General features: G+C 41.8%; 1 protein-coding gene across 2 annotated transcripts in view; it reads right to left on the bottom strand.

Moving 5' to 3' along the window:
- The window catches only part of Faxdc2 (fatty acid hydroxylase domain containing 2), a 31,132-nt gene extending 6,233 nt beyond the window's left edge, over positions 1 to 24,899 (bottom strand). Inside the window, exons 1-5 of one of the 2 annotated variants that reach the window (XM_027938615.2) lie at positions 24,452 to 24,899; positions 9,422 to 9,490; positions 7,462 to 7,553; positions 7,228 to 7,331; positions 3,549 to 3,670 (exon numbers count right to left, since the gene is read on the bottom strand). In XM_027938615.2, coding sequence (XP_027794416.1) covers positions 3,549 to 3,670; positions 7,228 to 7,331; positions 7,462 to 7,553; positions 9,422 to 9,490 — 387 coding nt within the window. In that variant the 5' untranslated portion in view covers positions 24,452 to 24,899. The remainder of the gene's footprint in view (positions 1 to 3,548; positions 3,671 to 7,227; positions 7,332 to 7,461; positions 7,554 to 9,421; positions 9,491 to 24,451) is intronic. The other variant, XM_027938613.2, reaches the window with a different exon arrangement.
- Between the last annotated feature and the right edge of the window lie 481 nt (positions 24,900 to 25,380).

Raw genomic sequence — 25,380 nt, 5'->3', positions numbered from 1 at the left:
TGTCTGTGTGTTTGATTTTTTTCATTATAACAAAATTTTGGGGAAAAAGTTGGACGGGGATGATTGGGAACTGGCTACCATGCTAGTGATTTGGGGGAGGCGGGGTCAAGGATTGCTTTCTTTTTTATCATGGGAAAAATGAAAAATTATAGCCTATTTATAATACAGAGAGGAATAATCTGGGGTTGTGATGGGGTAGAGAGAGAGAGAGAATACAAAAAAAGATGAGCCAGGTGTGGTGGCACACGCCTGGGATCCCAGTGGCTTAGGAAGCTGAGGAAAAAGGATCCCTAGTTCAAAGCCAGCCTCAGCAACTTATTGAGGCACGAAGCAACTCAGTGAGACCCTGTCTCTAAATAAAATACAGTAAGGGCTGGGGATATGGCTCAGTGGTTAAGTTCCCCTGGATTCAATCCCCAGTACCCACCCACCCCCCCAAAAAAAAAAGAGAGAGAAAGGTGACTGGGTATGGCGGCGCACATCCGTAATCCCAGTGGCTTGGGAGTGTGAGGCAGGAGGACTGTGAGTTCAAAGCCAGCCTCAGAAACTTAGTGAGGCTCTGAGTAACTTAGGGTGTCCCTGTCTCAAAATAAAATATTTTTAAAAAGGGGGCTGGGGGGGCTGGGGATGTGGCTCAAGCGGTAGCGTGCTCGCCTGGCATGCGTGCGTCCCGGGTTCGATCCTTAGCACCACATACAAACAAAGATGTTGTGTCCGCCGAAAACTGAAAAATAAATATTGAAATTCTCTCTCTCTCTCTCTCTCTCTCTCTCTCTCTCTCTCTCTCTCTTTAAAAAAAAGGAGGGGGCTGGGGATATGGCTCACAGATTAAGCACCCCTGGGTTCAATTCCTGGGACCCCTCCCCCTGCCAAAAAAAAAAAAAAAAGGTGAGAATTGCTGAAATTGCTAAGGCACTTTCCTGGTGCAGACAAGAGGTGATAGGTGCTGCACACAGAGTGCAAGAAACTGCAGGTCAGAACAGGAAGAGTTCACCTGCAGAACCAGATGGGCAGGCGGAGGACACAGACACTGTTGCCAGGAGGCCCATGAGGTGTCTGCGAAGCTCTCTTGTGCTTTAGTTCTCTGAATGAAGCAGGGAGCAAGGCCAACCCCAGGGAGGGAGGTTAGTTGGGAAGGCGCTGGTGATTTGAGCTTGCAGGTGTGCCCCAGTCATTCAGGGGAGTGGGACAGTAGCTAGACAGAGATGGACTGTGTGAGTGCCAGGTAGCATTTGGCCCCCATTTGAGGATCTGCTTCTGATAGTTTCTCCTGGGGTCAGTCCTTTCTGGAGAAAGCCAAAGACTAAATGGTCCTGGGAGGTTCCTTCCTACCTGTGTGCCCACCTGGGCTGCACACAGTACAGGAGCACTGAATTTGGAGTCAGCTGGGATGGGCCCTGGCTCTGGGTCCTAGTCACAGACTGATCTTCAGCAAGTCTCTGCACCTTTCTGAATCTTAGCCTCTGCAAAATGCAATGGAACCTCCCTACTATCTCCTCATCATAAACTTTCAGGTTGTACAGAGGTTGGTGATGTTCTTGAGCTGATTTGTTGTTGTTGTTTGGTACTGTGGATTGAACTCAGGGGCACTCGACCACTGAGCCACATCCCAGCCCTATTTTGTATTTTATTTCTCAGGATCTCACTGAGAGACAGGCACTCACTGAGTTGCCTAGTGCCTCGCCATGGCTGAGGCTAGCTTTGAACTCGCAATCCTCCTGTCTCAGCTTCCCAAGCCACTGGGATTACAGGTGTGTGCCATGGTGCCCGGCTTGAGTTGATGTTGACTGGTAGTTAAGAGCATGAGTCCTGGAATCAGGAAGCCCAAGTCTGAATCATAGTTCTACCTATGGAACATTTTAGAGCCTCCGTTTCCTCATCTGAATAGTGATGCTAATTATAGTTCTTGGCCTCGAAGATGTAAGAATTTAGTCAGTGGTGGCTGCTAAAGAGAGCCATCATGCTGGGAGCTGTGGCCCACGCCTGTACACCCAGGGACTTGGGAGGGGCAGGATGATCGCAAGTTCAAAGTCAACCTCAGCAACTTAGTGAAGCCCTAAGCAACTCAGCAAGACCTTCTCTCAAAATAAAAAATAAAGGGCTGGGGATATGGCTCAGCGGTGAAGCGCCCCTGGGTTCAATCCCTGGTACAAAAAAAAAAAAGAGAGAGAGAGAGATCCATCAATGAAAGATGAATATCAGGCTTTGACTCTCTGGGCTCATGTCCTGCCAGGCTAGACCTGGAGGAAGTCTTCCCGGCTGGCTGGTGGTTGTCATCTCAAGAGAAGGGCAGTGTGTGCCAGGCCAGCAGCTCCCTTTCAGGAAGGGGGCATTCTGAAGGGCTGAGTCAAGAGCACAGTTTACCTGTTCCGCCTTTCTGAAGTGCTAGGCCGGGTCAAAATGCCCTGAGAGCTGGGTGATTCACCCAGGCACCTAGCCACATGATCAAAAGATGATTGTTGTTTTAGCAAGGAAAGCAGCCAGAATGTATTTAGGGTGGAGCTGAGGAAAGAATCTGGGTTTCAGAACCAGGCTTTTTCCTGTTGTGTAAGAGAAGGTTTGTGGAGCTTGTCAGAGCACCAAGCAGGCCAGCCAGGCCCCTGGAGTGGTGGGACTCCCTTCCTGGTGCCAAGCAGGTTGGAGCTCCCCCTAAGCAGGGTCTGGGATGTTGTTCATCATAGATTTTCCCAAGTAACTTGCCCCATTGTTTCAGTTGAATAATTAGGAAGGAGGACCGGCTGAAAATGCAACTATCTCAAGCTGGGTTCTGTGGTCCACCACTGTAATCCCAGCTACTCAGGAGGCTAAGGCAGAAGGATCGCAAGTTCAAGGCCAGCCTGGGCAACTTAGTGAGGCCCCCATCTCAGAATAAAATAAAAAGGGCTAGGGATGTATTTCAGTAATAGAGTGCTATTATTATTAGCATGTAATAAGGCATGGGTAGACTCCCTAGTACCAAAACACAACAACAATACAACTGCCATCTCTGCATTCAGAATCCATACTCCTCTGTTAAGGTGAGATTATTGCTTGTCTTGGTGGCTGTCAGTCTCACTACCCAGTGGCAACCGCATCCTGCTCTCCTTGTCTAGGTTCCCATGACAAAGAGGAGCCATTCAACATCCCTGGCATGGCCCAGTACCAGGCTGAGATGACTACTTTTTTTTTTTTTTTTTTTGGTGGTGGTGCTAGGGATTGAACCCAGGGCTTTGTGAAAGTGATGCAAGCACTCTACCAACTGAGCTATGTCCCCAGCCCCCTGAGATGATGACTTCTGTCCCTACAATGCCAACTGTAGGGTTGAAGGGCAGCACCCCAGGTACAGAGCCAGGCCTGGGAATCAGGAGACAAGAACACTGGTGTACACTGACCCCTGGCTGAGTGACTCTGAGATTCAGGGCAAATGATTTTCCTCTCCTAATCTAAATTGAGGGAGACTTGTCAATGACTTCTTTGCTCACACTGGCCTTTGTCCCTCTGGGCCGGCAGTAAGAATTCTGAGACTGGCTTTCTGGGCTTTGACCAAGAGAAGTCACAGCAACTCTTACCGGTTCGTTCTTGCCAACCTGAATTCGATAGCGGGAGATGAAGTTGGGTCTTCCAGTGGTGTCCACCACCAGTAGAAGCCCATTGAAAGCCCAGAAGAGCAGACAAGGCACTTGGGTGGCACCTGCAGTTTGAAAGCAGAAGGGAACAATCAGGGTGGCATCGGGCTTTGCAATACACATATTAACTGAACACAAAAGTTAGGGTGACTGTGCCTGGCTATGGGGGACACCTGGCTGGACACCAAGGGCCCTACTTAGAGTCCTGGTTGAAAAACCAGCTGTGGGACCATGGACAGGTCACTTAAGAAATATCTGTATTTTTTTTTTATCTTGGCTGTAAAATGGGGACAACAATCTTTAAGGTTGTTAGATACAGATGTGCTCACACACACACACACACACACACATCAAAGGGTGTTCCTGCACATCATATACTCTAACAGAAATGATTTGAAATTGGCCTTTGGGAGGCTGTGCCTACAAAGCCTTTATGAACTAACTGGTGAAGTGCTTGGGTATGGAGGGTTTGCGGTGGGCCCTGGTCTAGGAGTCACCTGGGGAACCTGATCCCTGTTACCTAGCATGGAGGAGTGGGACTTCAGGTGTCATCAGGGCTGCATTTCCTGAAGTGTAAGGTTCTCAACTCTTTCATCAGAGTCTTCATGCCCTACTCTTTTGGAGAACCCCGTCTGGTCCATAAAAGTGTATTCACGGCTCGGAGAATTCCTACAGCAGGAAACCTGTTTGATTTTGTTAATATCAATCTTTCCCAGCCTTGTTTGACCTTGTTTTCTCAGAACATCTAAAAATAGGATGTCACGTGTCCCTGTTTGCACAGGATGATTTCAATTTACAGCTGGCATTGTAGAATAATTATGAATAACACCTCATTTTACCCTCATGAGTTTCCTTATTTGGATAATAAATAGTATATCCTCTTCCACCTATTAACATTCTACAGCATTGACTTGCTACAGAATATTTCAGAAAATATTCAAAACTTAAAACAGATTTGAGTGGTGCACACCTGTAATCCCAGTGGCTTGGGAGCCTGAGGCAGGAGGATCACAAGATCAAAGCCAGCCTCAGCAATTTAGCGAGGCCCTAAGCAACTTAGTGAGACCCTGTCTTCAAACAAAAAATAAAAAGGGCTGGGGATGTGGCTCCATGGTTAAGTGCCCTGGTGTTCAATCCCTGGTACCAAACAACAACAACAACAAAAAAAACCTTATATTTTGTTTTTTGCTCCACATCCCACTTTTTCATGAACTCATTCCAAGCATCTGATTTCCCACTGTGAACAAATAGCACTTTGTCCACCCCAGGTGGCAGTTATTCAAGTGATATTACAGGATTGCCTAAATCTTGAACTGCTAGCTTTATTTCTCCATATTTTGCCTCCTCCTCTAGATTCAAAATCCCAGAAGGCAAGGACGTTTCAAGGACAACTTCACTCTGGGTCTCTGCTCCCCTTCCCCCAGCCCCCTCCATCCTCCATCAGTGTCTTGTGGTAGGTAGGACATGGGAGAGACCTGGCCATCACTGTAGGGGCAGATGATTGGTGCAAACCATCTGGAGGGTAATTTGGTAATATCTGAAGTAAAAAAGAAAGTGAGACAGAGACAGAAAGAGAGAAAGAAAGCAAAAACATATAGATTCATATACAAACATGTCCATCACAGCATTTTTTTTAATCATAAGAAAACATTAAAAGCAGACTTAAAGTCTGTTAGTAGGGAATGGCTAATATGTTAGAATCCTTTTATATAATGGAATAGACTGGGCCACTGAAAATATTGTTTATATTGATTGACATAACAGCCTATTCAATGAAAAAAAAATGGGTTTTAAAAAAATAGTTGGTGTGCTAATCATGGTGGTACACGTCTGTAATCCCAGCAATTTGGCAGGAGGATCTTAAGTTTGAGGTCAGCCTCAATAACTTAGAAAGACCCTGTCTCAAAATAAAAATAAAAAGGGCTGGAGATATAGCTTAGTGGGAAAGCCCCCCTGGGTTAAATTCCCAGTCTATATATACTTGATGTCTGATAGGTATCACTATATATCCAAAGTATTAGAGATGCACATTAATATATTAATAGTGGTTATTACAAGTTGTCTGATTTTTATTTTTAACAATGAACACGTGTATTTTTACACTCAGATATAATAAATAATTTCTTTTTATGCTGGGAAGAAAAATGTTGGGTTAGTAGTTACCCAGGGTGTAGGGGTGTGTGTGGGGTGTCCACTAAAGTTCCTACTTGGAATTGTGAAGGTGAGTGGAGGAAGGCAGTATGCAAACCACTATGTAAAATGCCCTTGAACTTTCCAGCAAATGTCTTCTCTCTCTAGTGTTTTTCTTACCTCCCAGATAATAGGTGGTTTATCTGTTTCATATCATTGAAACAGAAGCATATAAAATGATTTCTAGTCACTTTCCCACACGTCTGTGATCTGTTGTTCTCTCAGTGATTGCTTAATATCCCACTGAATCTTTTGAGTTTGATCAGAATTCTCCCAGCTGAAAATGATCCCCAGGGACATTGTTTGTACTTTTGCTTTGGGAAAACTGACACTTTGTTTGGTTAACAGTGGGGACTGAACCCAGGGATGCTCTACCACTGAGCTATGTCCCTTTTCATTTTTTGAGACAGGGTCTTGCTAAATTGCCCCGACTGGCCTCAAAATTGCAAAACTTCTTCCTCAGCCTCTGTTATTGGGATTATGGGTGTGCCCCACTGTGCCAGGCTGGGACTGACACCTTTTATCTCCCCTTCTGGACTATGACCTAGTTTTTGAATAGGGTAGGCAAATACTTCATCTGAAATATTTCTATATCTTCATATAAGTTTGGCATATTGTACGATTTTGTTTTGTTTTTTGGTACTGAGGATTGAATCCAGCGACCACTCAACCACTGAGCCACATCCCCAGCCTTTTTTTATATTTTATTTAGAGATGGACTGGCTAAATTGCTTAGGGCCTTTCTAAATTGCTGAGTCTGGCTTTGAACTTGAGATCTTCCTGCCTCAGCCTCCCAAGCAGCTGGGATTACAGGGATGTGCCATCAAGCCCGGCCACATTGTACTATTAATATCATTTGAGTGAATGAATGTGTAATTGAGGATGTTCACTATGATAGATAATGTTACAAATGTCTAGGTTTAAATGGATTTTTCCTTCCATGATGTTTTCTTAGGCTAGTTTGGAGGCATTTATGCTATCTAAATATTATCGAGTGGCCACTTGCTAAGAACTAGATTGTACCAGGTACAGGAGCACAGCTTAAGACAAAATAGTGTAGTTTTCTGCCCTTGTGGAGTTACATGTAGAAGCAGGATTATGGCTCTAAACATGCATTCGTTTTTACATAAAACATTTCTTATTTTTCTATATTTGCAGTAGAGGGTCTTCAACTTTTTTTTTTAATAATTTTGTCTCCATTTTTAAAAAGTTGTTCTACTTAGTTATACATGGGGTCTTAAACTTCTTAGCTTCTTTTCTTAGATATCCTGTGTCTGTACTGTCCTCAAGCTTAGTACTCTTTTGTAGCACCCTTGTCAAGTCCTCATCCCTGGGAATAAAGAACTAAGAAGTCTCCAAGTAGAGAACAAAAGAAAAAGAGTGAAACCAGGCTGTGCCCCCTCCCCTAGGCACTGTGGTCTGGAAACCTCACCTATAATGAAGAGGATCCACTCTTTCCCTTCAAAGGTCGACAGCAGTCTCTCCCACTGGGCTTGCCAAAAGTAGCCAGAAGCACCCCAAAATCGCTGAAGATGCCTTGGAAGAAAATCCATTAGGTTTCTGGATAAAGACTGATAGGCGGAGAGTTCCTTCCTCCAAGCTCTGCCCCCGACCACACCACAACTGCCCGCAGGTCCTGGATTTGAGCTGGGCCAAGCCGACTTACCATGTGACTGAGTTCCAGAAGGCCACAAACAAGAGAAGACCAGAGCCCAGGATGAAAGCTGTCCTCCTCATGGAGCCCCAAATGTGTCCCTCCTGGAGGAGGACAAAGAAGCCTCAGACCCAGCAAGCCTCCTGCCTTCCCCCAGTTCACTGCCGAGACACAGCTGGGACACCGCGGGACTATGGTCACCACCAGCTGACTTTCTCTCACATCCTGTGGGAGGCTGTTTGCTATCAAAGGTTCTGGGCCATACCTGGGTGTGTTATATAAAGCAGAGCTTCAGGTTCAGAGAGGGAAGGGAATTACTCTGACCCTGGAAAAATTGTTTGGCAATTTAACATTCAGAGAGAGACAAGCAAGTTTTTCAGCTATTGTGCAATTTGTCAGCAGGCCTCTTGGCACATGGAGATAAACCATCCTCTGCACTTTGGAATCACCATTAAAATATATATCACAATGCCCAGGGTCCTCTCCAACCCAGTTACACAAGAGTCTCAGGGAGGGCCTGGATCAATCTTTCCAGTAATTCTAATGAACAGGCAAAGTTGAGACAATCACCAGGGAAGGACCTGCGGAATCTACGAGGAGCAAAACTCTCCTAGGTCAAAGGGGCTCACTGTGTGCATGGGTCAGGCCTGTTTTCCCAGCTCCACCACCCTCTTATCCTTGAAGAAGAGTGTGTTGAACACACACTCTTGACTTTTAATAATCCCTTTGTCTTAGATTAGCCGGGGCTGCCAGCTGGAGGGGAAGATTAGCTGTTCTGAGAGAGGCCATTGCTGGGTGGCCCTCATATGTTCTTTCCAAAAGGTCCTTCTCTGAATCAGAGGTCACTGTGAGCTCAAAGGGCAAAGAGCAAAGTGCCAGACCCGAGCAGGAAAACACTGGCTTCTAGGTGTGTCACTAATTCCCCTTGCACTATGGATAGGAATGACAAATGTCATACCCATACTGTGTGTCTAAGTCTCTTTGTAAGAGAGAACTGGAGGTGGTAGTCCCAGCTCATCTACAGTTGGTGAATGAGGTCAGGTACAGGGGATTAGGAGGGGTTGCTGACTGAATGAGGGCAGGTACAGTTCAATCCAGACCTTCAAGATCTGAGGGTTTTTGAGATGAGGGTCTCCTGTGTGGCCCAAATTGGCCTTAACCTCGTGGTCCTCCTGCCTCAGCCTCCTAAATAGCTGGGATTATTGGTGTGTGCCACCATGTTCAGTTGAGCACATTCAAGCAGTCTGAATTTTCACTGAACTAAATTATTTCTCCTCAACATTACCCCATCCCACATTTGATCAAACAACAACAACAACAAAACAAGTCATTTTTCTTTTCCCCATGGCCACTCAGATTTTTGCAGGACTGTGCTTGTCAGGATGCTGAACTCTGGAAACAACTCCTCTCTCTCTCTCTGCCCCCTGCCCCCTCCTTCTTTCTCTCTCTCTCTCTCCTTCCTGACCCTCGTCAGACTGCATTGGCCAGACAGATTGCTCTTCCACACAAACCATTCCGAAGTCAACCTGAGTCACTAAACGGGTTACCTTGGGCTATTCAGATTATTCCCTTTTTAGGATTCCCAAGACTCTTTTCAGGAACTTTTCTTGGGAATTTTTCATCTTTTGAGTATCATCAAACCAAATTAAAACCTCAATTTCATATACAGGATTATAAATTTATCAGGGATGGTGGGTCTTCTAATTTGCCTAGCAGCTCCCCGAAATTGTAGAAAGGGGTGGAGCAAGCTGCGGGCTGCAGGCGGGCAGGGCAGGGCAGGGGACAACAGTGAGACTGAACCCCCTCCTTCCCTCACTCACTAGGGAAGATATAGGGGAGTTTGGAGTCAGCTGTCCTCTGTTCAGCCAATAAAATGAGACCATCACCGTGTGGCGGCCACCCCTAAACCTTGGGGGAAACCACAGATCCACACCAGTGCAAATATGGAAAGAGCCCCTAGCTACCGTCTTACCAGTATGCTGGGTGGGGTGCTCACATTGAGCTGCTTGGACTTCCCGACATTCCCAGCCTCTCCCTTCATCTGGAAAGAGAAAGCACGGGTGAGCGGGTTTCCTTCCACATGCAACTAAGCAAAGGGGGAATGGAAGAAGTCAAGCCTGGCAGGGGATTTAGGGTAAAAATGGGAGTTCATAACCCACTTGAATCTAATGAATGAAATATGATATGTCAAGAGCTTTGTAATGTTTTGAACAACCAATAAAAAAAAAAAAAGCCTGGCAGGGGTTTTTATTTTTATTTATTTATTTATTTATTTATTTTGGTACAGGGGCTTGAACCAGGGGTGCTTGGTTATTGAGCCACATCCCCAGCTCTTTTTAGTTTTTATTTTGAGACAGGTCTTGCTGAGGTTGACCTGAAACTTTGGATCCTCCTGCCTCAGCCTCCCGAGTTGCTGGGATTACAGGCATGCACCTGGCTAAACTGGCAGCTTTTGTCCCTGGAACCAGACAAATTATTCTAAAATTTATACAGAGAAATAAATAAGCAGGAAATAGCTAGAAAAATGCCAGAAAAGAACAAGAGTGGTACAAGGAAGGGCACAAAATACTAGATCTACCTACTGTAAAAACATAAAGCTTCTTTAGAAATGTGATTATTCTCTTGCTGGGTGTGGTGGCACATGCCTGTAATCCCATCAACTCAGGAGGCTGAGGTGAGAGGATCATAAGTTCAAGGTCAACCTCTACAATTAAGTGAGGCCCTGAGCAACTTACAGGGTCTTGTGAGACCCTCGCTCAAAATAAAAAATAAAAAAGCTGGGATGTGGCTCAGTGGTAAAACACCCCTGGGTTCAATCCCCAGTATCATCAAAAAAAAAAAAGAAAGGAAAAAAAATGTATTCATTCTCTCATTTCTTGCAGTTAGTAAAGAGTTTTTGCTATAAAAGAACAGACTTGCTGGGCACTGTGGCACATGCCTGTAATCCCAGCTCCCTGGGAGGCTGAAGGAGGAGGATCTTGAGTTTAAAGCCAGCCTCAGCAATTTAGCAAGGCTGTAAGAAACTTAGTGAGACCTTGTCTCAAAATTTAAAAAATAAAATAAAAATAAAAAGGGCTGGGGATGTGGCTCATGGTTAGGTGCCCTGGGTTCAATTCCTCATATCCCCCCACAAAAAAAATTCCAGTGTTAAACTTAAAAGCTGATAAACACATCTTAAAAACTGATAACATCTCTACCAGATAACCCATATGAGGCACTGTCCAATGTATATGCTGAATTAGATATTTCTTAATTCTGAACATACAGACATATTGAATAAAATTTTCCTCTGCTTTATTATTTTATATATCCCAGTCAACGTGTACATACATAAACTCCTTTGGATTTTAGAAAAACTTTATTCTAAGTAGATTAGGTAGTACTTTGGTACTACAATTTTGGTCTAACTTTGGTAGAGGAAGATTATTTCATAAAAGTTTGTCAACAACATCCACAAAAATATGTCCCCTACTTTTATATGAGATGTTAGTCTGGTAACAGACTTTCTGGAATTTCCCGATAGACTTTCTAATGAAACTCTAGAGTAACATGTCTATGATGTACACCCAAGCAATATCTCAGAGGCAAGAGATATTTTAAATAAAATTTTGAAAACTGGGAATGTTGCTCAGTGGTAAAGGACCCCTGGGTTCAGTTCCCAGTACTGAAAAAAACCCAATTTCCCACCAAAACAAAGACCTTTTTCCAGGCTAGATTCTTCCATGGACTCCTATAATCCTGCCTGGGGCAGCTGAGGCACACCCTCATTCAGCCACTGCTACTCATAATAGCCAGGAACAAGCACGTGTCTGAGGATGGCTGAAGAGATAAGATTTGGTTATGCACATAGGATTGAATTTTATTTGGCCTTAAAAAAAAGCAAATGGGCGAGTGTTACGCAAGTCACAGTAAGTGAAATAAGTCACAAAAAGAGAAATACTGCATGAATCCACTTTCTGAGGTAAGGTACATAAGGTAGTCAAATTCATGGAATCAAAAAATTAAGTGGTGGTGACACGGGGTTTGGGTGGGGAGGGGAAATGTGGAATGGTTGTTGAATGCATATGAGCATCAGTTTTGCAAGATGATAAGATTCTGGAGATCAACAGATGTGAGCATATTTAGTGCTGCTGGACCAGACACTTAAAAATGGCCAAGATGGTGCCAGGCAGCGGAGGTGGTGCACACCTGTAATCCTAGAGATTTGGTAGGCTGAGGGAGGAGTTTCGTAAATTCAAGGTCAGCCTCAGTAGCTTGGCAAAAACTTGTTTCAAAATAAAATTAAAAATAGGGCTGGGGAAGTAGCTCAGAGGTAGAGAGTATGCCTGGGTTAAATCCCTGATACCATAAATAAATAAATACTGACAATTAATTTTATGTTTTATACCACAGTTCGGGAAAAAAAGCTTTAATAATTAAAAGTGAAGTGCTAGTACTTATTTTGGTGGGGGGGGGTATCAGGGATTGAACTCAGGGACACTCGACCACTGGGCCACATCCCCAGCCCTATTTTATATTTCATTTAGAGACAGGGTCTCACTGAGCTGCTTAATGCCTCGCTTTTTTTTTTTTTTTTTTCCTGAGGCTGGCTTTGAACTTGTTGTCTTCTTGCCTCAGCGCTGGGATTATAGGTTTATAGGCGTGCTCCACCGTGCCCCACTTTGTTAATTTTTGTATGTGGTGTAAGGAAGGGGTCCATCTTCATTCTTTTGAATGTGAATATCCAGTTGTTCCCACTCCATTTGTTGAAAACCATTCTCTGTCATTGAATTGTGTCCGTGTCCACCCCCCTACCCCCCCCACCCCCATCACACTGAATTGAATTGTCATTGAAATGTCTATTGGCAACAAGAGTGTTTCTTTGTGGTTGAAATGTGGGGCCATATGAATGTGTTAACTGGCCAAAACTTCCAATTCTAATTTTTAAAATTACGATTGATAATCAGAAGGCACTTTCTCCTCCATCATTCTGTCATCTTGGCAGACATCACCCAGCATCTGTCACCTGAGCCTGGACAAAGCTCACAGGCACAGCCACAGCCAGGGCAGGCATGTCAGTCCAGAGGAGGTGGCCCAGGTTAACCCTGTGGCACCCCTGGTGCTTAGGGTCATCAGGTGGCTGAAGAGGAGCATTACAGATCATCAGGGGGCAGGGATGACAGAGCCCAGACTAAGGGAGACCAGGTGAGCTCCCAGAGTCTATAGGTGACATGCCAGAGAGCCAGGATCAGGCCTAGCTTCCACGTGGGACTTCGTGCCCCTTATTTTCCTTTCTACAGGTATGTTTTGTTCTTGGTTTTACTATTTCAGAGGCACAATGACCAGTTGTGACTGTGGGGAATACTGCTCCCCTTGATCCACCATCCTTATTGACTGCTTAGTCTGGGGGAAATGGCAGAGAGAAGGGAAAGTAGCTTTCCAGTGTGTGAGGAGTTGGGACATCAGAAGGAGGCGCCAAGCAAGCTGAATTCCAGGAGGCACATCCTGTCAGCCAAGAGGCTTCCAGGGGAGAACTCCTGAGCCCTCTAAACCCACTCAGGGAGGCAGCCTCTGACTCAGGAAAAGTCTCCGGATACTTGGTGTGTGGGTCTGACTCCCACTTGGAGCCAGGACAATGGATTTCAGCCACGCCATAGGACAGGGCTCTGTCCCTACCCCTGAGCCTGCTCTCTCCTCCTACACCCTTCCACACCACTGCCTGGCTGACAGCAACCTGCTGTGGCTTGTCCATGTGCCGCATCTGCCCCAACAGGAGCTCTTACGAAAACCAACAAAAGAGAAGCAGTAGAGTGAAGCTGTGGCCTTGGCTCTCAGTTCTGCTGGGATGGCAGCTCCTCTGTGCACCTGCGCCCCGTCTTGTTCTGCACCGCCTAAGCTTTTCAGAAGGATGGGCGTGAAGCATTTCACCATTCAGCTCCAACCTGCGGCAAACACTTCTCCACCACCAGGTTTATGAGGACTTGGAAGCATAATCCTTTAAACAACAAATTTCTCTGATTTCCTTGTCCTGAGAAGTTCCTAGGGCTTCATCCTGAGTTCGGCTCACATCCCCAGGTGGATAGGGATCTGTTGGAGAAGCAACCCTTCCCATCAAGCTAGGATTCTGGGGTGAGGTGGTGCGATTTTTAATCTGGTGGTTTGCTTGCTGTCTGGGGTCCTTGTAAACAGGGTGCCTTATGCACAAGGGAGATGGTGGTGCTAGGTTTTTTTTGGGGGGAGCTAAGCCAATCAAATGTTTTCAGACATGAAACAAATGTCAAAGGAAACGAAGTGGGGAAATAGTTGGAAATCTGAATGTCCTCAAAACATTTGCAGACAGGCAGAGCCTTCGTTATCATCAGGGGTTTTCCTCATCCTGGCTTGTTAGAAAGTGTGAGAAGGACCGTTGACTCTCAAGTTAGCCATCTTGTTTGGGAAGGAAGCTGAGGGGGGTTTGGGTCTGTTTGTTTTTAACGTGTCCAGGACTCTGATGTCATGTCACATGCCACAAGGAACTTCACTCTCTGACTCAGTCTCCTTGGGGCATCTGCCCTGTCTCATCAACCTCAGCATCTTTGCCAAGAGCTCTTGGGACATGGCCTTTGATCTTGGGGGACTCCCGATCCCCAGAAATGTATGTGCGTGGAGCTGGGGGAAGCCCTGGAGATGCACAGGTGAATGAGAAACTTGAGGTCTAGATGCACAAATCCACCATCCAAAAGTCTCTCTCAGAAGTACTGAGCTAGAGGTCAGGGCCACAGCTAGGAAATTTCTGAGTAAAACACAGACTTGGTACACCCAAGAAACTCTGAGAGGACAGTGTCCAGGCATTCTCCCTGCTCATGGATACACTGTAGTCCAACCCCAAATAAACCTTTTCCTCCCAGATTGATTCTAGCTTATCCAAGGAATGCTATTTTTAGTCATTATATATATATATATATATATATATATATATATATATATATATATATATATATATCACACTGAGGATTGAATCCAGCGACATTTTACCACTGAGCTACATCTTCAGTCCTTTTTATTTTTATTTGAGACAGGGTCTTGCTGAGTTGCTGAATACCTCGCTAAGTTGCTGAAGCTGACCTAAACTTTCAGTCCTCCTGCCTCAGCTACTTCAGTTCCTGAGATGATAGTTGTGCATCACACATATATTTTTTAAAATATTTTTTAGTTGTTAATGGACTTTTACTTTATTTATTTATATGTGGTGTTGAGACTCAAACCCAGGGCCTCACACATGCTAGGCAAATGTTCTGCCACTGTTGTTCTGCTACAACCCCAGCCCAACACCTATATTTTTAAATCAAAATAGATGTAAGATTCAGATATATGAGTATCAAAACTGCCATTAAAGATAATCTTTATTTCATTACTGAGTTCCAGAGAAGCAGCTATACAATTTTTATGAGGATGTAGATGATAAATTCCAATAAATAAATTAGTGCGCATAAGTTCTTCTTTCTGAAAGAAGTGGAACACTTTCCTGTGGAGTGCAAAGTCAACTGGACAAATCATTTTTCCCTTCCTTTTTCCTTTTTCTACCAGTAAGCTCAGAGTTAAATTTAATGCTCCATTATACTTCTTGGGATTATTTTTCTGATACATACTCTTGTGTATTCATTCAACCAAATGAGAAAATAAGACAAATCAAAAACCAGAAATAAATCAAAATGACAGGGAATACAAATCGTATCTCAATAATAACTGTGAATGTTAATAGCCTAAACTCATCAATCAAAAGATGTAGACTGGCAGATTGGATTAAAAAACAAGATCTAACAATATGCTCTCTTCAAGAGACTCACCTCATGGGCAAAGACATCCACAGGCTGAAGATGAAAGGATGGGAAAAAACTTATCACTCATATGGATGAGTAAACAAGGAGTTTCCATTCTCATTTCAGATAAAGTAGACTTCAAACCAAAGTTAATCAGAAGAGACAAAAAAGGCCATTTCATACTTCTCAAGGGAAGTATATATAAGAAGGACATAAATTGTAAATATTTATGCCCCAAACAATGGAACATCTATGAACATCAAACAAACCCTTCTCAATTTGATCCTTCAAGAGTTAAATAGACCACAATACAATAATACTGGGTGACTTTAACACACTTTTCTCACTACTGGACAGATCTTCCAAACCAAAACTAAATAAGGAAACTATAGAACTAAATAATACAATCAATAATTAAGACTTAACAATTATATATAGACTATTTCATCCATCAATGAGCAAATATACTTTCTTCTCAGCAGCACATTGCTCCTTCCCTAAAATAGACCATATCTTACGCCACTAAGCAACTCTTAGTAAATACAAAAAAAAAAAAACAAAACAAAACAAAACAGATAATACCCTGCATCAGAGCACAATGGAATGAAATTAGAAATCAATGATAAAATAAAAAATAGAAGCTACTGTAACAAATGGAGACTAAATAATACACAATTGAATGATGAATGGACAGTAGAAGAAATCAAGGATGAAATAAAAAATTCTTAGAGGTAAATGAGAACACTGATACAACATATCAAAATTCTGGGACACTATGAAGGCAGTACTAAGAGAAAAAATTATTGCATTGAGTGCATTCATTAAAAGAATAAAAAGTTAACAAATAAATGACCTAACACTACATCACAAAGTCCTAGGAAAAGAAGAACAAATCAACACCAAAAGCAGTAGAAGACAGAAAAAATCAGAGCTGTAATCAATGAAATTGAAACAAAAGAAATCATTGAAAAAACTGACAAAAACAAAAAGTTGGTTCTTTGAAAAAATAAATAAAATAGATAAACCCCTGGTCATGCTAATGAAGAGAAAAAGAGAGAAAACTCAGATTACTAAAATACAAGATGAAGAAGGAAATATCACAACAAACATGCCTGAAATACAGAAGATAATTAGAAACTATTTTGAAAATGTATACTCCAATAAAATAGAAAATATCAAAGACAATCAACAAATTTCTGGAGACATACAACCTACCCAAATTGAATGAGGAGGTCACACATGATTTAAACTAATCAATTTCAAGTAATGAAATAGAAAACTCCATCAAAAGCCTACCAACCAAGAAAAGCCCAGGACCAGATGGATTCTCAGCCAAGTTCTACAAGATTAAAAAAAAAAAAAAATTAACATCAATACTCCTCTCAAAGTATTCCATGAAATAGAAAAGGAGGGAAACCTTCCAAACTCATTCTATGAGGCTAATATCACCTTGATACCAAAACCAAAGACACATCGAGGAAAGAAAACTTCAGACCAATATCCCTGATAAACACAGATGCAAAAATTCTCAATAGGATTCTGGCAAACAGCATACAAAAACATATTTAAAAGATAGTGCACCATGATAAAGTGGGTTTCATCCCAGGGATGCAGGATTGGTTCAATAGACAGAAATCAATAAATGTAATTCATCATATTAATATACTTAAAAATAAGAATCATATGATCATCTCAATAGATGCAGAAAAAGCATTTGACAAAATACAGCACCCATTCATGTTCAAAACACTAGGAAAAACTAGGGATAGTTGGAACATACCTCAACATTGTAAAAGCTATCTATGCTAAACCCAAGGCCAGCATCATTCTAAATGAGGAAAAATTGAAAGCATTCCCACTAAAAACTGGAACAAGACAAGGATGTCCTCTTTCATCACTTCTATTCAACATCATCCTTGAAACTCTAGCCAGAGCAATTAGACGAAAGAAAGAAATTAAATGGATACAAATAGGTAAAGAAGAACTCAAACTGTCACTATTTGCTGATGACATGATTCTATACCTAGAAGATCCAAAAAATTTCACCAGAAAACTTCTAGAACTAACAAATGAATTCAGCAAAGTAGCAGGATATAAAATCAACACCCAAAAATCAAATGCTTTCCTATATATCAGCAATGAATCCACTGAAAGAGAAGTTAGGAAAACTACCCCATTTATAATAGCCTCAAAAAAAACAAAAAACAAAAAACCTAGGAATCAATCTAATAAAAGAGGTGAAAGGCCTCTACAATGAAAATTACAGAACACTAAAGAAAGAAATTGAAGAAAACCTCAGAAGATGGAAAGATCTCCCATGCTCCTGGGATAGGAAGAATTAATATTGTCAAAATGGCCATACTACCAAAAGTATTATACAGATTTAATGCAATTCCTGTTAAAATCCCAATGACATTCTTCATAGAAATAGAAAAAGCAATCATGAAATTTATTTGGAAAAATAAGAGACCCAGAATAGATAAAGCAATCCTTAGCAAGAAAAGTGAAGCAGAAGACATCACAAAACCAGACCTTAAACTATACTACAGAGCTATAATAACAACAATGGCATGATATTGGCACCAAAATAGACTTGTAGACCAGTGGTACAGAATAGAAGACACAGAGACAAATCTACATAAATACGGTTGTCTCATGCTAGACAAGGGTGTCAAAAACATTCCCTGGAGAAAAGATAACCTATTTAACAAATGGTGCTGGCAAAACTGGAAATCCGTATGAAGCAAAATGAAATTAAACTGCTATCTCTCACCCTGCAAAAAAATCAACTCAAAGTGGATCAAAGACTTAGGCACTAGAACAGAGACCCTGAACCTAATAGAAGAAAAAATAGGTCCAAATCTTCACCATGTTGACCTAGGATCTGATTTCCTTAATAAGACTCCTAAAGCACAAGAAGTAAAATCAAGAATCAATAAATGGGATGGATTCAAATTAAAAAGCTTCTTCTCAGTAAAGGAAATAATAAGTAATGTAAGGAGAGAGAGCCTACAAAATGGGAGAACATCTTTACCATATGCACCTCCAATAAAGCATTAATCTCTAGGATATATAAAGGACTCAACAAACTTAACACCAAAAAAAAAATAATAATAACCCAATCAATAAATGGGCTAAGGAACTGAACAGACACTTCTCAGAAAAAGAAATATAATCAGTTAACAAATATATGAAGAAGTGTTCAACATCCCTAGCAATTAGAGAAATGCAAATCAAAACCACTCTAAGGTTTCATCTCATTCCTGTCAGAATGGCAATCATCAAGAATACAGCAACAAGCCTGGGGATATAGCTCAGTTGGTAGAGTGCCTGCCTAGCATTCACAAGGCCCTGGGTTCAGTCCCCAGCACTGTCAAAAAACAACAACAACAAAAAAAACAACTTTACAACCAACAATAAAAAATTAAAAAAAAAAAAAAAGAATACAGCAACAATAAATGTTGGCGAGGATGTGGTGGAACAGGTACACTCATACATTTCTGGTGGGACTGCAAATTGAGCAACCACTATAGAAAGAAGTATGAAGATTCCTCAGAAAACTGGGAATGGAACCATGAATCCCACTCCTTTGTTTATACTCAAAGGACTTAAAATCAGCATACTATACTAACAGCCTCAACAATGTTTATAGCAGCTTAATTCACAATAGCTAGACTATGGAACCAACCTAGGTGTCCCTCAATAGATGAATGGATAAAGAAAATGTGGTTTTATATCCAATGGAATATTACTCAGCTTTAAAGAAGAGTGAAATTATGGCATTTGCCAGTAAATGGTTGGAATTGGAGAATGTCATGCTAAGCAAAATAAGCCAATCCCACAAAACCAAAAGTCAAATGTTTTCTCTAATATGCGGGTGATAATTCACAATAAGGCAGGGGGCACTAGGGAAGAATAACATTACCTTAGATTAGGTAGAGGGAAGTGGTGGAAGGGAAGGGGAGGGGATATGGGGATAGGAAAGACAGTAGAATGAAACAAGACATTATTACTGTATGTATATATGTGACTGCATGACCAATGTGATTCTGCAACATGTACACTCAGAAAAATGAGAAATTATATATGATATATCAAAGTGCATAAATGCATTCTACTGTCATATATAACTAATTAAAACAAATTTTTAAAAAAACAATGACATATCTACAAGGATGTTCATTATGACATTGCTTTTAATAGCTAAAGACTGGGAACAATCTAGATGACCACCAATAAAGTCTGGATATGGGCTGGGGTTGTAGCTTATTTGGCAGAGCATTTGCCTAGCATGTGTGAGGCACTGGTTTTGATCTTAAGCACCACATAAAAATAAATAAAAAATATAAAGTATTGTGTCTGTCTAATATATATATATATATATATATATATATATATATATATATATATTATATATATATATTTGAAAAAGGACTGGATAAATAAATTATAGTGCAGTTTACCACAATGAGATATTACCTCACCCCAGTAAGAATGGCTATGATTAAACTCATGAGATGAACCTGGGAATAAGGTATAAGTTAACAGAATCAGACATTAAAATCAAAAGCAGAAGTCCGTAGAGACCAGGCTCTCAGTACAATCATAAGACCTTGACCCTGGAATGAGGCAGGCCTGGTGCACTTCAGGTCATTGTGTCTGTGGAAACTGGCCATTGATACAACTGAGTGATTAGGGACTGATATCCAAGTTCAACCTCTGACCGTGAGGTTCCACAACATCTCTGGCAAAAGGGAGAATGACTTTATCTTCTGGTGGTGAGAAAGTCTGTATGAGTATGTGTAGGAGTAGCAGCATTTATCTAAGGACATCTGATTTTATTAGCACAACCGAAACATTTTCTAACTTGCCCCTTATTCTTCAGCTTTGCCAGAACGCCTGTAACCAACTCCTGAGATAATTATCTAGGTGTTGAATCCTCTAAGATTCACAACAGTATCATTCTGCTGAATATTTTATACCAAATCAACTTGCTTTCTGAGCCTCTCTGCCTTCCTGTTGACACATTTTCAGTTTTATGTGAACACAGTAAGAAAGTTTCTGGAGGAGACCTCAAAAATGGGGGTGCAGGTGGGTCTTTACCCAAAAAAGCGTTCTTTCCCAATCATAGTGTTCAAGTTAGAAAATTTGCCAAGTAAAAGCTGGACAGGGTTCACCTGTAATCCTAGCTACTCAGGAAGCTGAGGCAGGAGGACAGTTCCGGACAACCTAGAAGATTCTGTCTCAAAATAAAATAAAAAGAGCTGGGGCTGGATTTGATGGAGCACACCTGTAATCACAGCAACTTGGGAGACTGAGGCAGGAGGACTGCAAATTCAAAGTCAGCCCCAGCAATTTAGCAAGGCCCTAGGCGACTCAGTGAGACCCTGTCTCTGAATAAAATACCAAAAATGGGCTGGGAGATGTGGCTCAGTAGGTAAGTGCTCTTGGATTCAATTCCTGGTACCAAAATTAATTAATTAATTAAAAGGGCTAGGGATGTGGTTCAGTGGTAGAGTGATCTTAGGTTCAATCTTAAGTGCAAAATAAAAAAAAAAAAAGAAGGAGGAAGAAAATTTGGTAAGTAAAATTTAAGGCAATTTTGTAAATATTTAAAATATTTAAGTACTACAATCATTATTTTTTAAAAAATATTTTTATAGGGTGACACAATACCTTTATTCATTTCTTTTCTTAAATATTTATTTTTTAGTTGTAGTTGGACACACTACCTTTATTTTATTTATTTATTTATTTACTTTTGAGAATATTTTTATTATTTATTTTTTAGTTTTCGGCGGACACAACATCTTTGTTTGTATGTGGTGCTGAGGATGGAATCCGGGCCGCACGCATGCCAGGCGAGCAGGCTACCGCTTGAACCACATCCCCAGCCCTACTTATTTATTTTTATGCGGTGCTGAGGATTGAACCCAGGGCCTCGAATGTGCTAGGTGAGCGTTCCACTGCTGAGCCAAAACCCAGCCCTATTTCTTTCTTTTTATGTGGTGCTGAGAATCGAACCCAGTGCCTCAGAAGTGCTAGATAAGCACTCTGACACTGAGCCACAACCCCAGCCCATAATCACTATATTTTTATTGGGTTTTCTTTCTCTGGCTTGACTGTCTTCTTCTCCTCCTCCCCTTCCCCCTCCTCCTCCCCTCCTCCTCCCCCTCCCCCTCCTCCTCCCCTCCTCCTCCCCTCCTCCTCCTCTTTTTGAAATCTCCCTAATCTAAGAAGTTGTCTAGAGCTTGTTTCTTCTGATGCCCCCATTTCCCTTCTGAAGAAATGGAGGCATAGAAATGTTCAGTGTTTGGCTTCAAATTTGACATAGTTAGAGGCAGAATTTGAATTTAGTATTCACTATCACATCTAAGACTGTAGAAAGTATAGAATGTGTTGATGTTGATGAATGCAGGATGTCAGAGATTGAAAAGTCCACAATGGATAAGACCAGCCATGAATAATGGAGCTGCTACTAAAGTACATGTTTCTGTTTTTGTTTTTAAATCAAAGACTATTTATTTCCTTATGGTGCTGGGGATTGGACCCAGGGCCTTGTACATTCGAGGCAAATACTCTACCAACTGAGCTATATCCCCAGCCCCTAAAGTACATATTTTCTCTAAAATATTAATCATTCTTTCAGGAGATATTTATTTATTTAATTTTTTTTAAAGAGAGAGAGAGAGAGAGAATTTTAATATTTATTTTTCAGTTTTCGGCGGATACAACATCTTTGTTTGTATGTGGTGCTGAGGATCGAACCCGGGCCGCACGCATGTCAGGCGAGCACGATACGGCTTGAGCCATATCCTCAGCCCCTCAGGAGATATTTATTATGTGCCAGACACAATGCTAGACATGTGGGATATGAGGATAAATAAGATAAGATTTTTTTGCCTTATTTCATAAAATAATATTATATAATTTGATTTTCCAATGATAAAGTATTGAAGAGGAAAACATGAAATAGTGATTTAAGAAGGAAATGCAGTCAGGGAAGATAAAGAAATAAAACTCACTAAAAGTAAAGTTTCTAATATTTTATAGCTATGGATAGCTATAAATTTTATAGCTCCTCAAAGGCAATCTGATATAAATTATGAGAGTGTCCAAATTAAATAATCTCTGTGGGTTCTTATTGAAAGTAGGTGATTCTGGCTGTGCAAGCTTTTTATTGAAAAATCTCCAATCTAGATCAATGATACAACAAAATCATAGCTGGTGTTCATGATTGTAAGAATTTGAACACAGGCCGGAAAAATAGGGTAAGGGTGGGAGGAGTAGAGACAGTTGAATTTTGAGGTTTTTCTGCATCCAGTCTTTCAGATTCTAGGTTCCTGGCTTGACTGCATGGTCACCTATTCCTTTTTCATAGGTATATGATATATCATCTTCATGGGAAGATGTATTGTTTCTTTATAAACATAAAATTATTTTAAAAATTTACCCTTAGAGGACAAACGAAAAAAAAAAAAACACAAAAAGCCCTCATGATCACCTGGTCTACCTTTTCCATCTTAGAGATAAGGACATGAAACTTAATAGCAGAGGGGACCCACTCCAAACTCCACACAGTTTCTGGCAAAATCCAGGTTTCTAGCTGGATGTAGTGGAACATGCCTGTAATCCCAACAACTCTGGAGGCTGAGGCAGGAGGACTGCAAGTTCAAGGCCAGCCTCAGCAATTTAGGGAGTCCCTGTCTTGAAATTAAAAAATAGAAAAAAAAAATAGGGCTGGGGATGTGGCTCAGTGGTAAAGCCCATCTGGGCTCAATCCCCAGTACAGCAAAGGGGAAAAAAAAAAAATTTCAGGTTTCCTAACACTTTGTCTGGTGCTGCATGTGGTTTTGGAATAGCACAAATAAGTGGGGAAATGGAGAGACACGGGGAGAAGGCACCTGAGGAAGAACGCCCCTTACTTCAGCCTTTGTTCTTAGGCTGTTTGTATTCTAAAAAAGAACCAAGCTTTCTTCCTCCAGAGCTGGGGAAATTGAGCTGAAATGCTGGAACACAGCCTAACACCTCTGGTGAAGGTTCTGAGAGCTGCTGCTATGACCCACGGTCTGTTCAAGTGTGAGGCTCCTACAGAAGGAAGAGCCATAGGTATTGATTCAGGAAGAGAAATGCTTCCAGGTAAAGGTTAGCCTCCGAGACAGAAACAACTCCCTTTGGGCTGTTTTACTCCTTTTGCTACATGGTCCTTGCAGTGCTAGCAAGGACCTTGAGTTCACTGCCCCACTTGACTGCACTCCTGGGAGGGGACTCAGAGAGCCTGCCTGTCTTGTTTACTATGAGATCACAGGACTGCACCTGGCATGGAGCAGACACTCAGGAAGTGTTTGCTGAATAAGTGAAAGATGAGAAAAAGCAACAAAAAGCATTGCTTTTTGTCCTGAGAATGTGTCCAGCGTTTGCTGTTGAGCATTTCAGTGACTTTCCCTTGTGCTACCTACTATTTGGTCAATATCAGAAGCTTATGCTCAGTGCATTTCTGTTCTAGCAAATTGAATCACATCTCTGTGTTCCAACCAGAGAAATGTAGTTGAACTTCCATATGAAACTGACACAACCCAAGAGTCAGCATCTTGTCTTGCTGATCTGAGGCTCCAAAGGGCCTGTAGGGGTACCCTGAAAACACTGGCCTCGGATTTCTCTCCATCTACACACCCTGAGGGCATGCTTCTCACTCCATAACCTTGGTGGGAGTCCTGTGGGTCCCATCAGACCACTAACAATTCCATACCTGGAACCACTATGGATAGATCTTAGAATGTTGCGGGAAACAGATTTGACCTGGTTGTCCAGCTCAAAGCCCACACATCCTTTCAGAGATTTAAAAACTGTTATTATTGCCCCATTCCCTCCAGGTGATGTCAGATTAGAGATGAGCAGCAGTCAACAGTAGCTTCCCAACAGTCTTCCAGTTTGATTTGCCTCTTGGGAATTGTTCCTGTGCATGAATCTGAAGCCAAACCCAGTCCATTCGAATTACTTGTCAATTGCCAGGAAAACAAATAGGCAGAGGATTCAGACATCTGTGAGAAACAGGTAGGAAAATGTCCCAGGACATTATTCGGAGGCAGACCTCACCTGTGGTGTAAGTAGGGAGGACAGGATGGTGGCAGAGGTGGGAAGAGTACATTTTGCCCTTCTGTAGGTGAACTTGAATGTGTCCTGACCTTCCCAAACAGCTCTCCTCCCCAGTAGCTCCCACTTACCTCTGCGGTGGGCTGTTCCCAAGCTTCTCCAAGGTCCTGGTGAGAGGTCAAGCCTGGATCTCTTCCCTTTAAAAGTGCTCAAGTGTCTGTTGCCGGCTTACCCTGTTGTTATTTGGGTGGGTCGGGAGGCTGGCCCTAGAGATCTGATCGCATTACAAAGCCTCCCACTGGCTCCAGCCAGGCACGTGATGAGAAAAAAAGTTTGGGTCTGTTTGGACTGAAGACAAAATGCCCTTTTTTTCTAAAAGGCATGTCCTTAAAACTGAGAGGACACACGCACTTCAAACAAGAGCCTGAATAAAGTGCATTTAGTCACTGGTCTGGGTTCCTTTCTTTTTCTTTTCTTTTATTTTTTCTTTTAAAAAACTCCCTTCCTCTTCTATACTTAAGAAAATGTCCCCATCTTGTAGGGGACAGGTTAATAAAAGATTTGGGAATCGGATGATGGAAGGCAGTCTGCGTTAATAAAAAGAGTTAGAGACCGGAAGATATAACTTTCTTCTTTTGTATTGTTTCTTTTCCTGCGGAGGCAGGCAGGGAGGGAGGGGCAGGAGAGCTGCACATGTGCTGTTGCTTCTAGAGACTCCAGATGTAGGAAAGGCAAAGCTGTAGAGGGTCTGTGTATTTCACAGGGGAAGTTAGCAAACAGGAGGCACATCACGGAATGGGGAATGCCATTGTAAAAGAACTGAGTTATTTTAAAATTTCTAAAAAATCTTTTTAAAACAGGCAATATATGCATATGATATAAAACACAAAGGAGTCAGTCCAGGGGTGCTCTACCACTAAGATACATCCCCAGCTTTTTTTTTTTAATTATTTTAATTTTATTTTTTATTATTAGTTGTTCAAAACATTACAAAGCTCTTGACATATCATATTTCATACATTTGATTCAAGCAGATTATGAACTCCCATTTTTACCCTGC

Source organism: Marmota flaviventris, chromosome 5, assembly GCF_047511675.1.
Source record: "Marmota flaviventris isolate mMarFla1 chromosome 5, mMarFla1.hap1, whole genome shotgun sequence".
In the NCBI taxonomy this organism is placed as follows: Eukaryota; Metazoa; Chordata; class Mammalia; order Rodentia; family Sciuridae; genus Marmota; species Marmota flaviventris.
The sequence above is the reverse complement of the archived record's forward strand: the minus strand, read 5'-3'. Positions and strand labels throughout refer to the sequence as shown.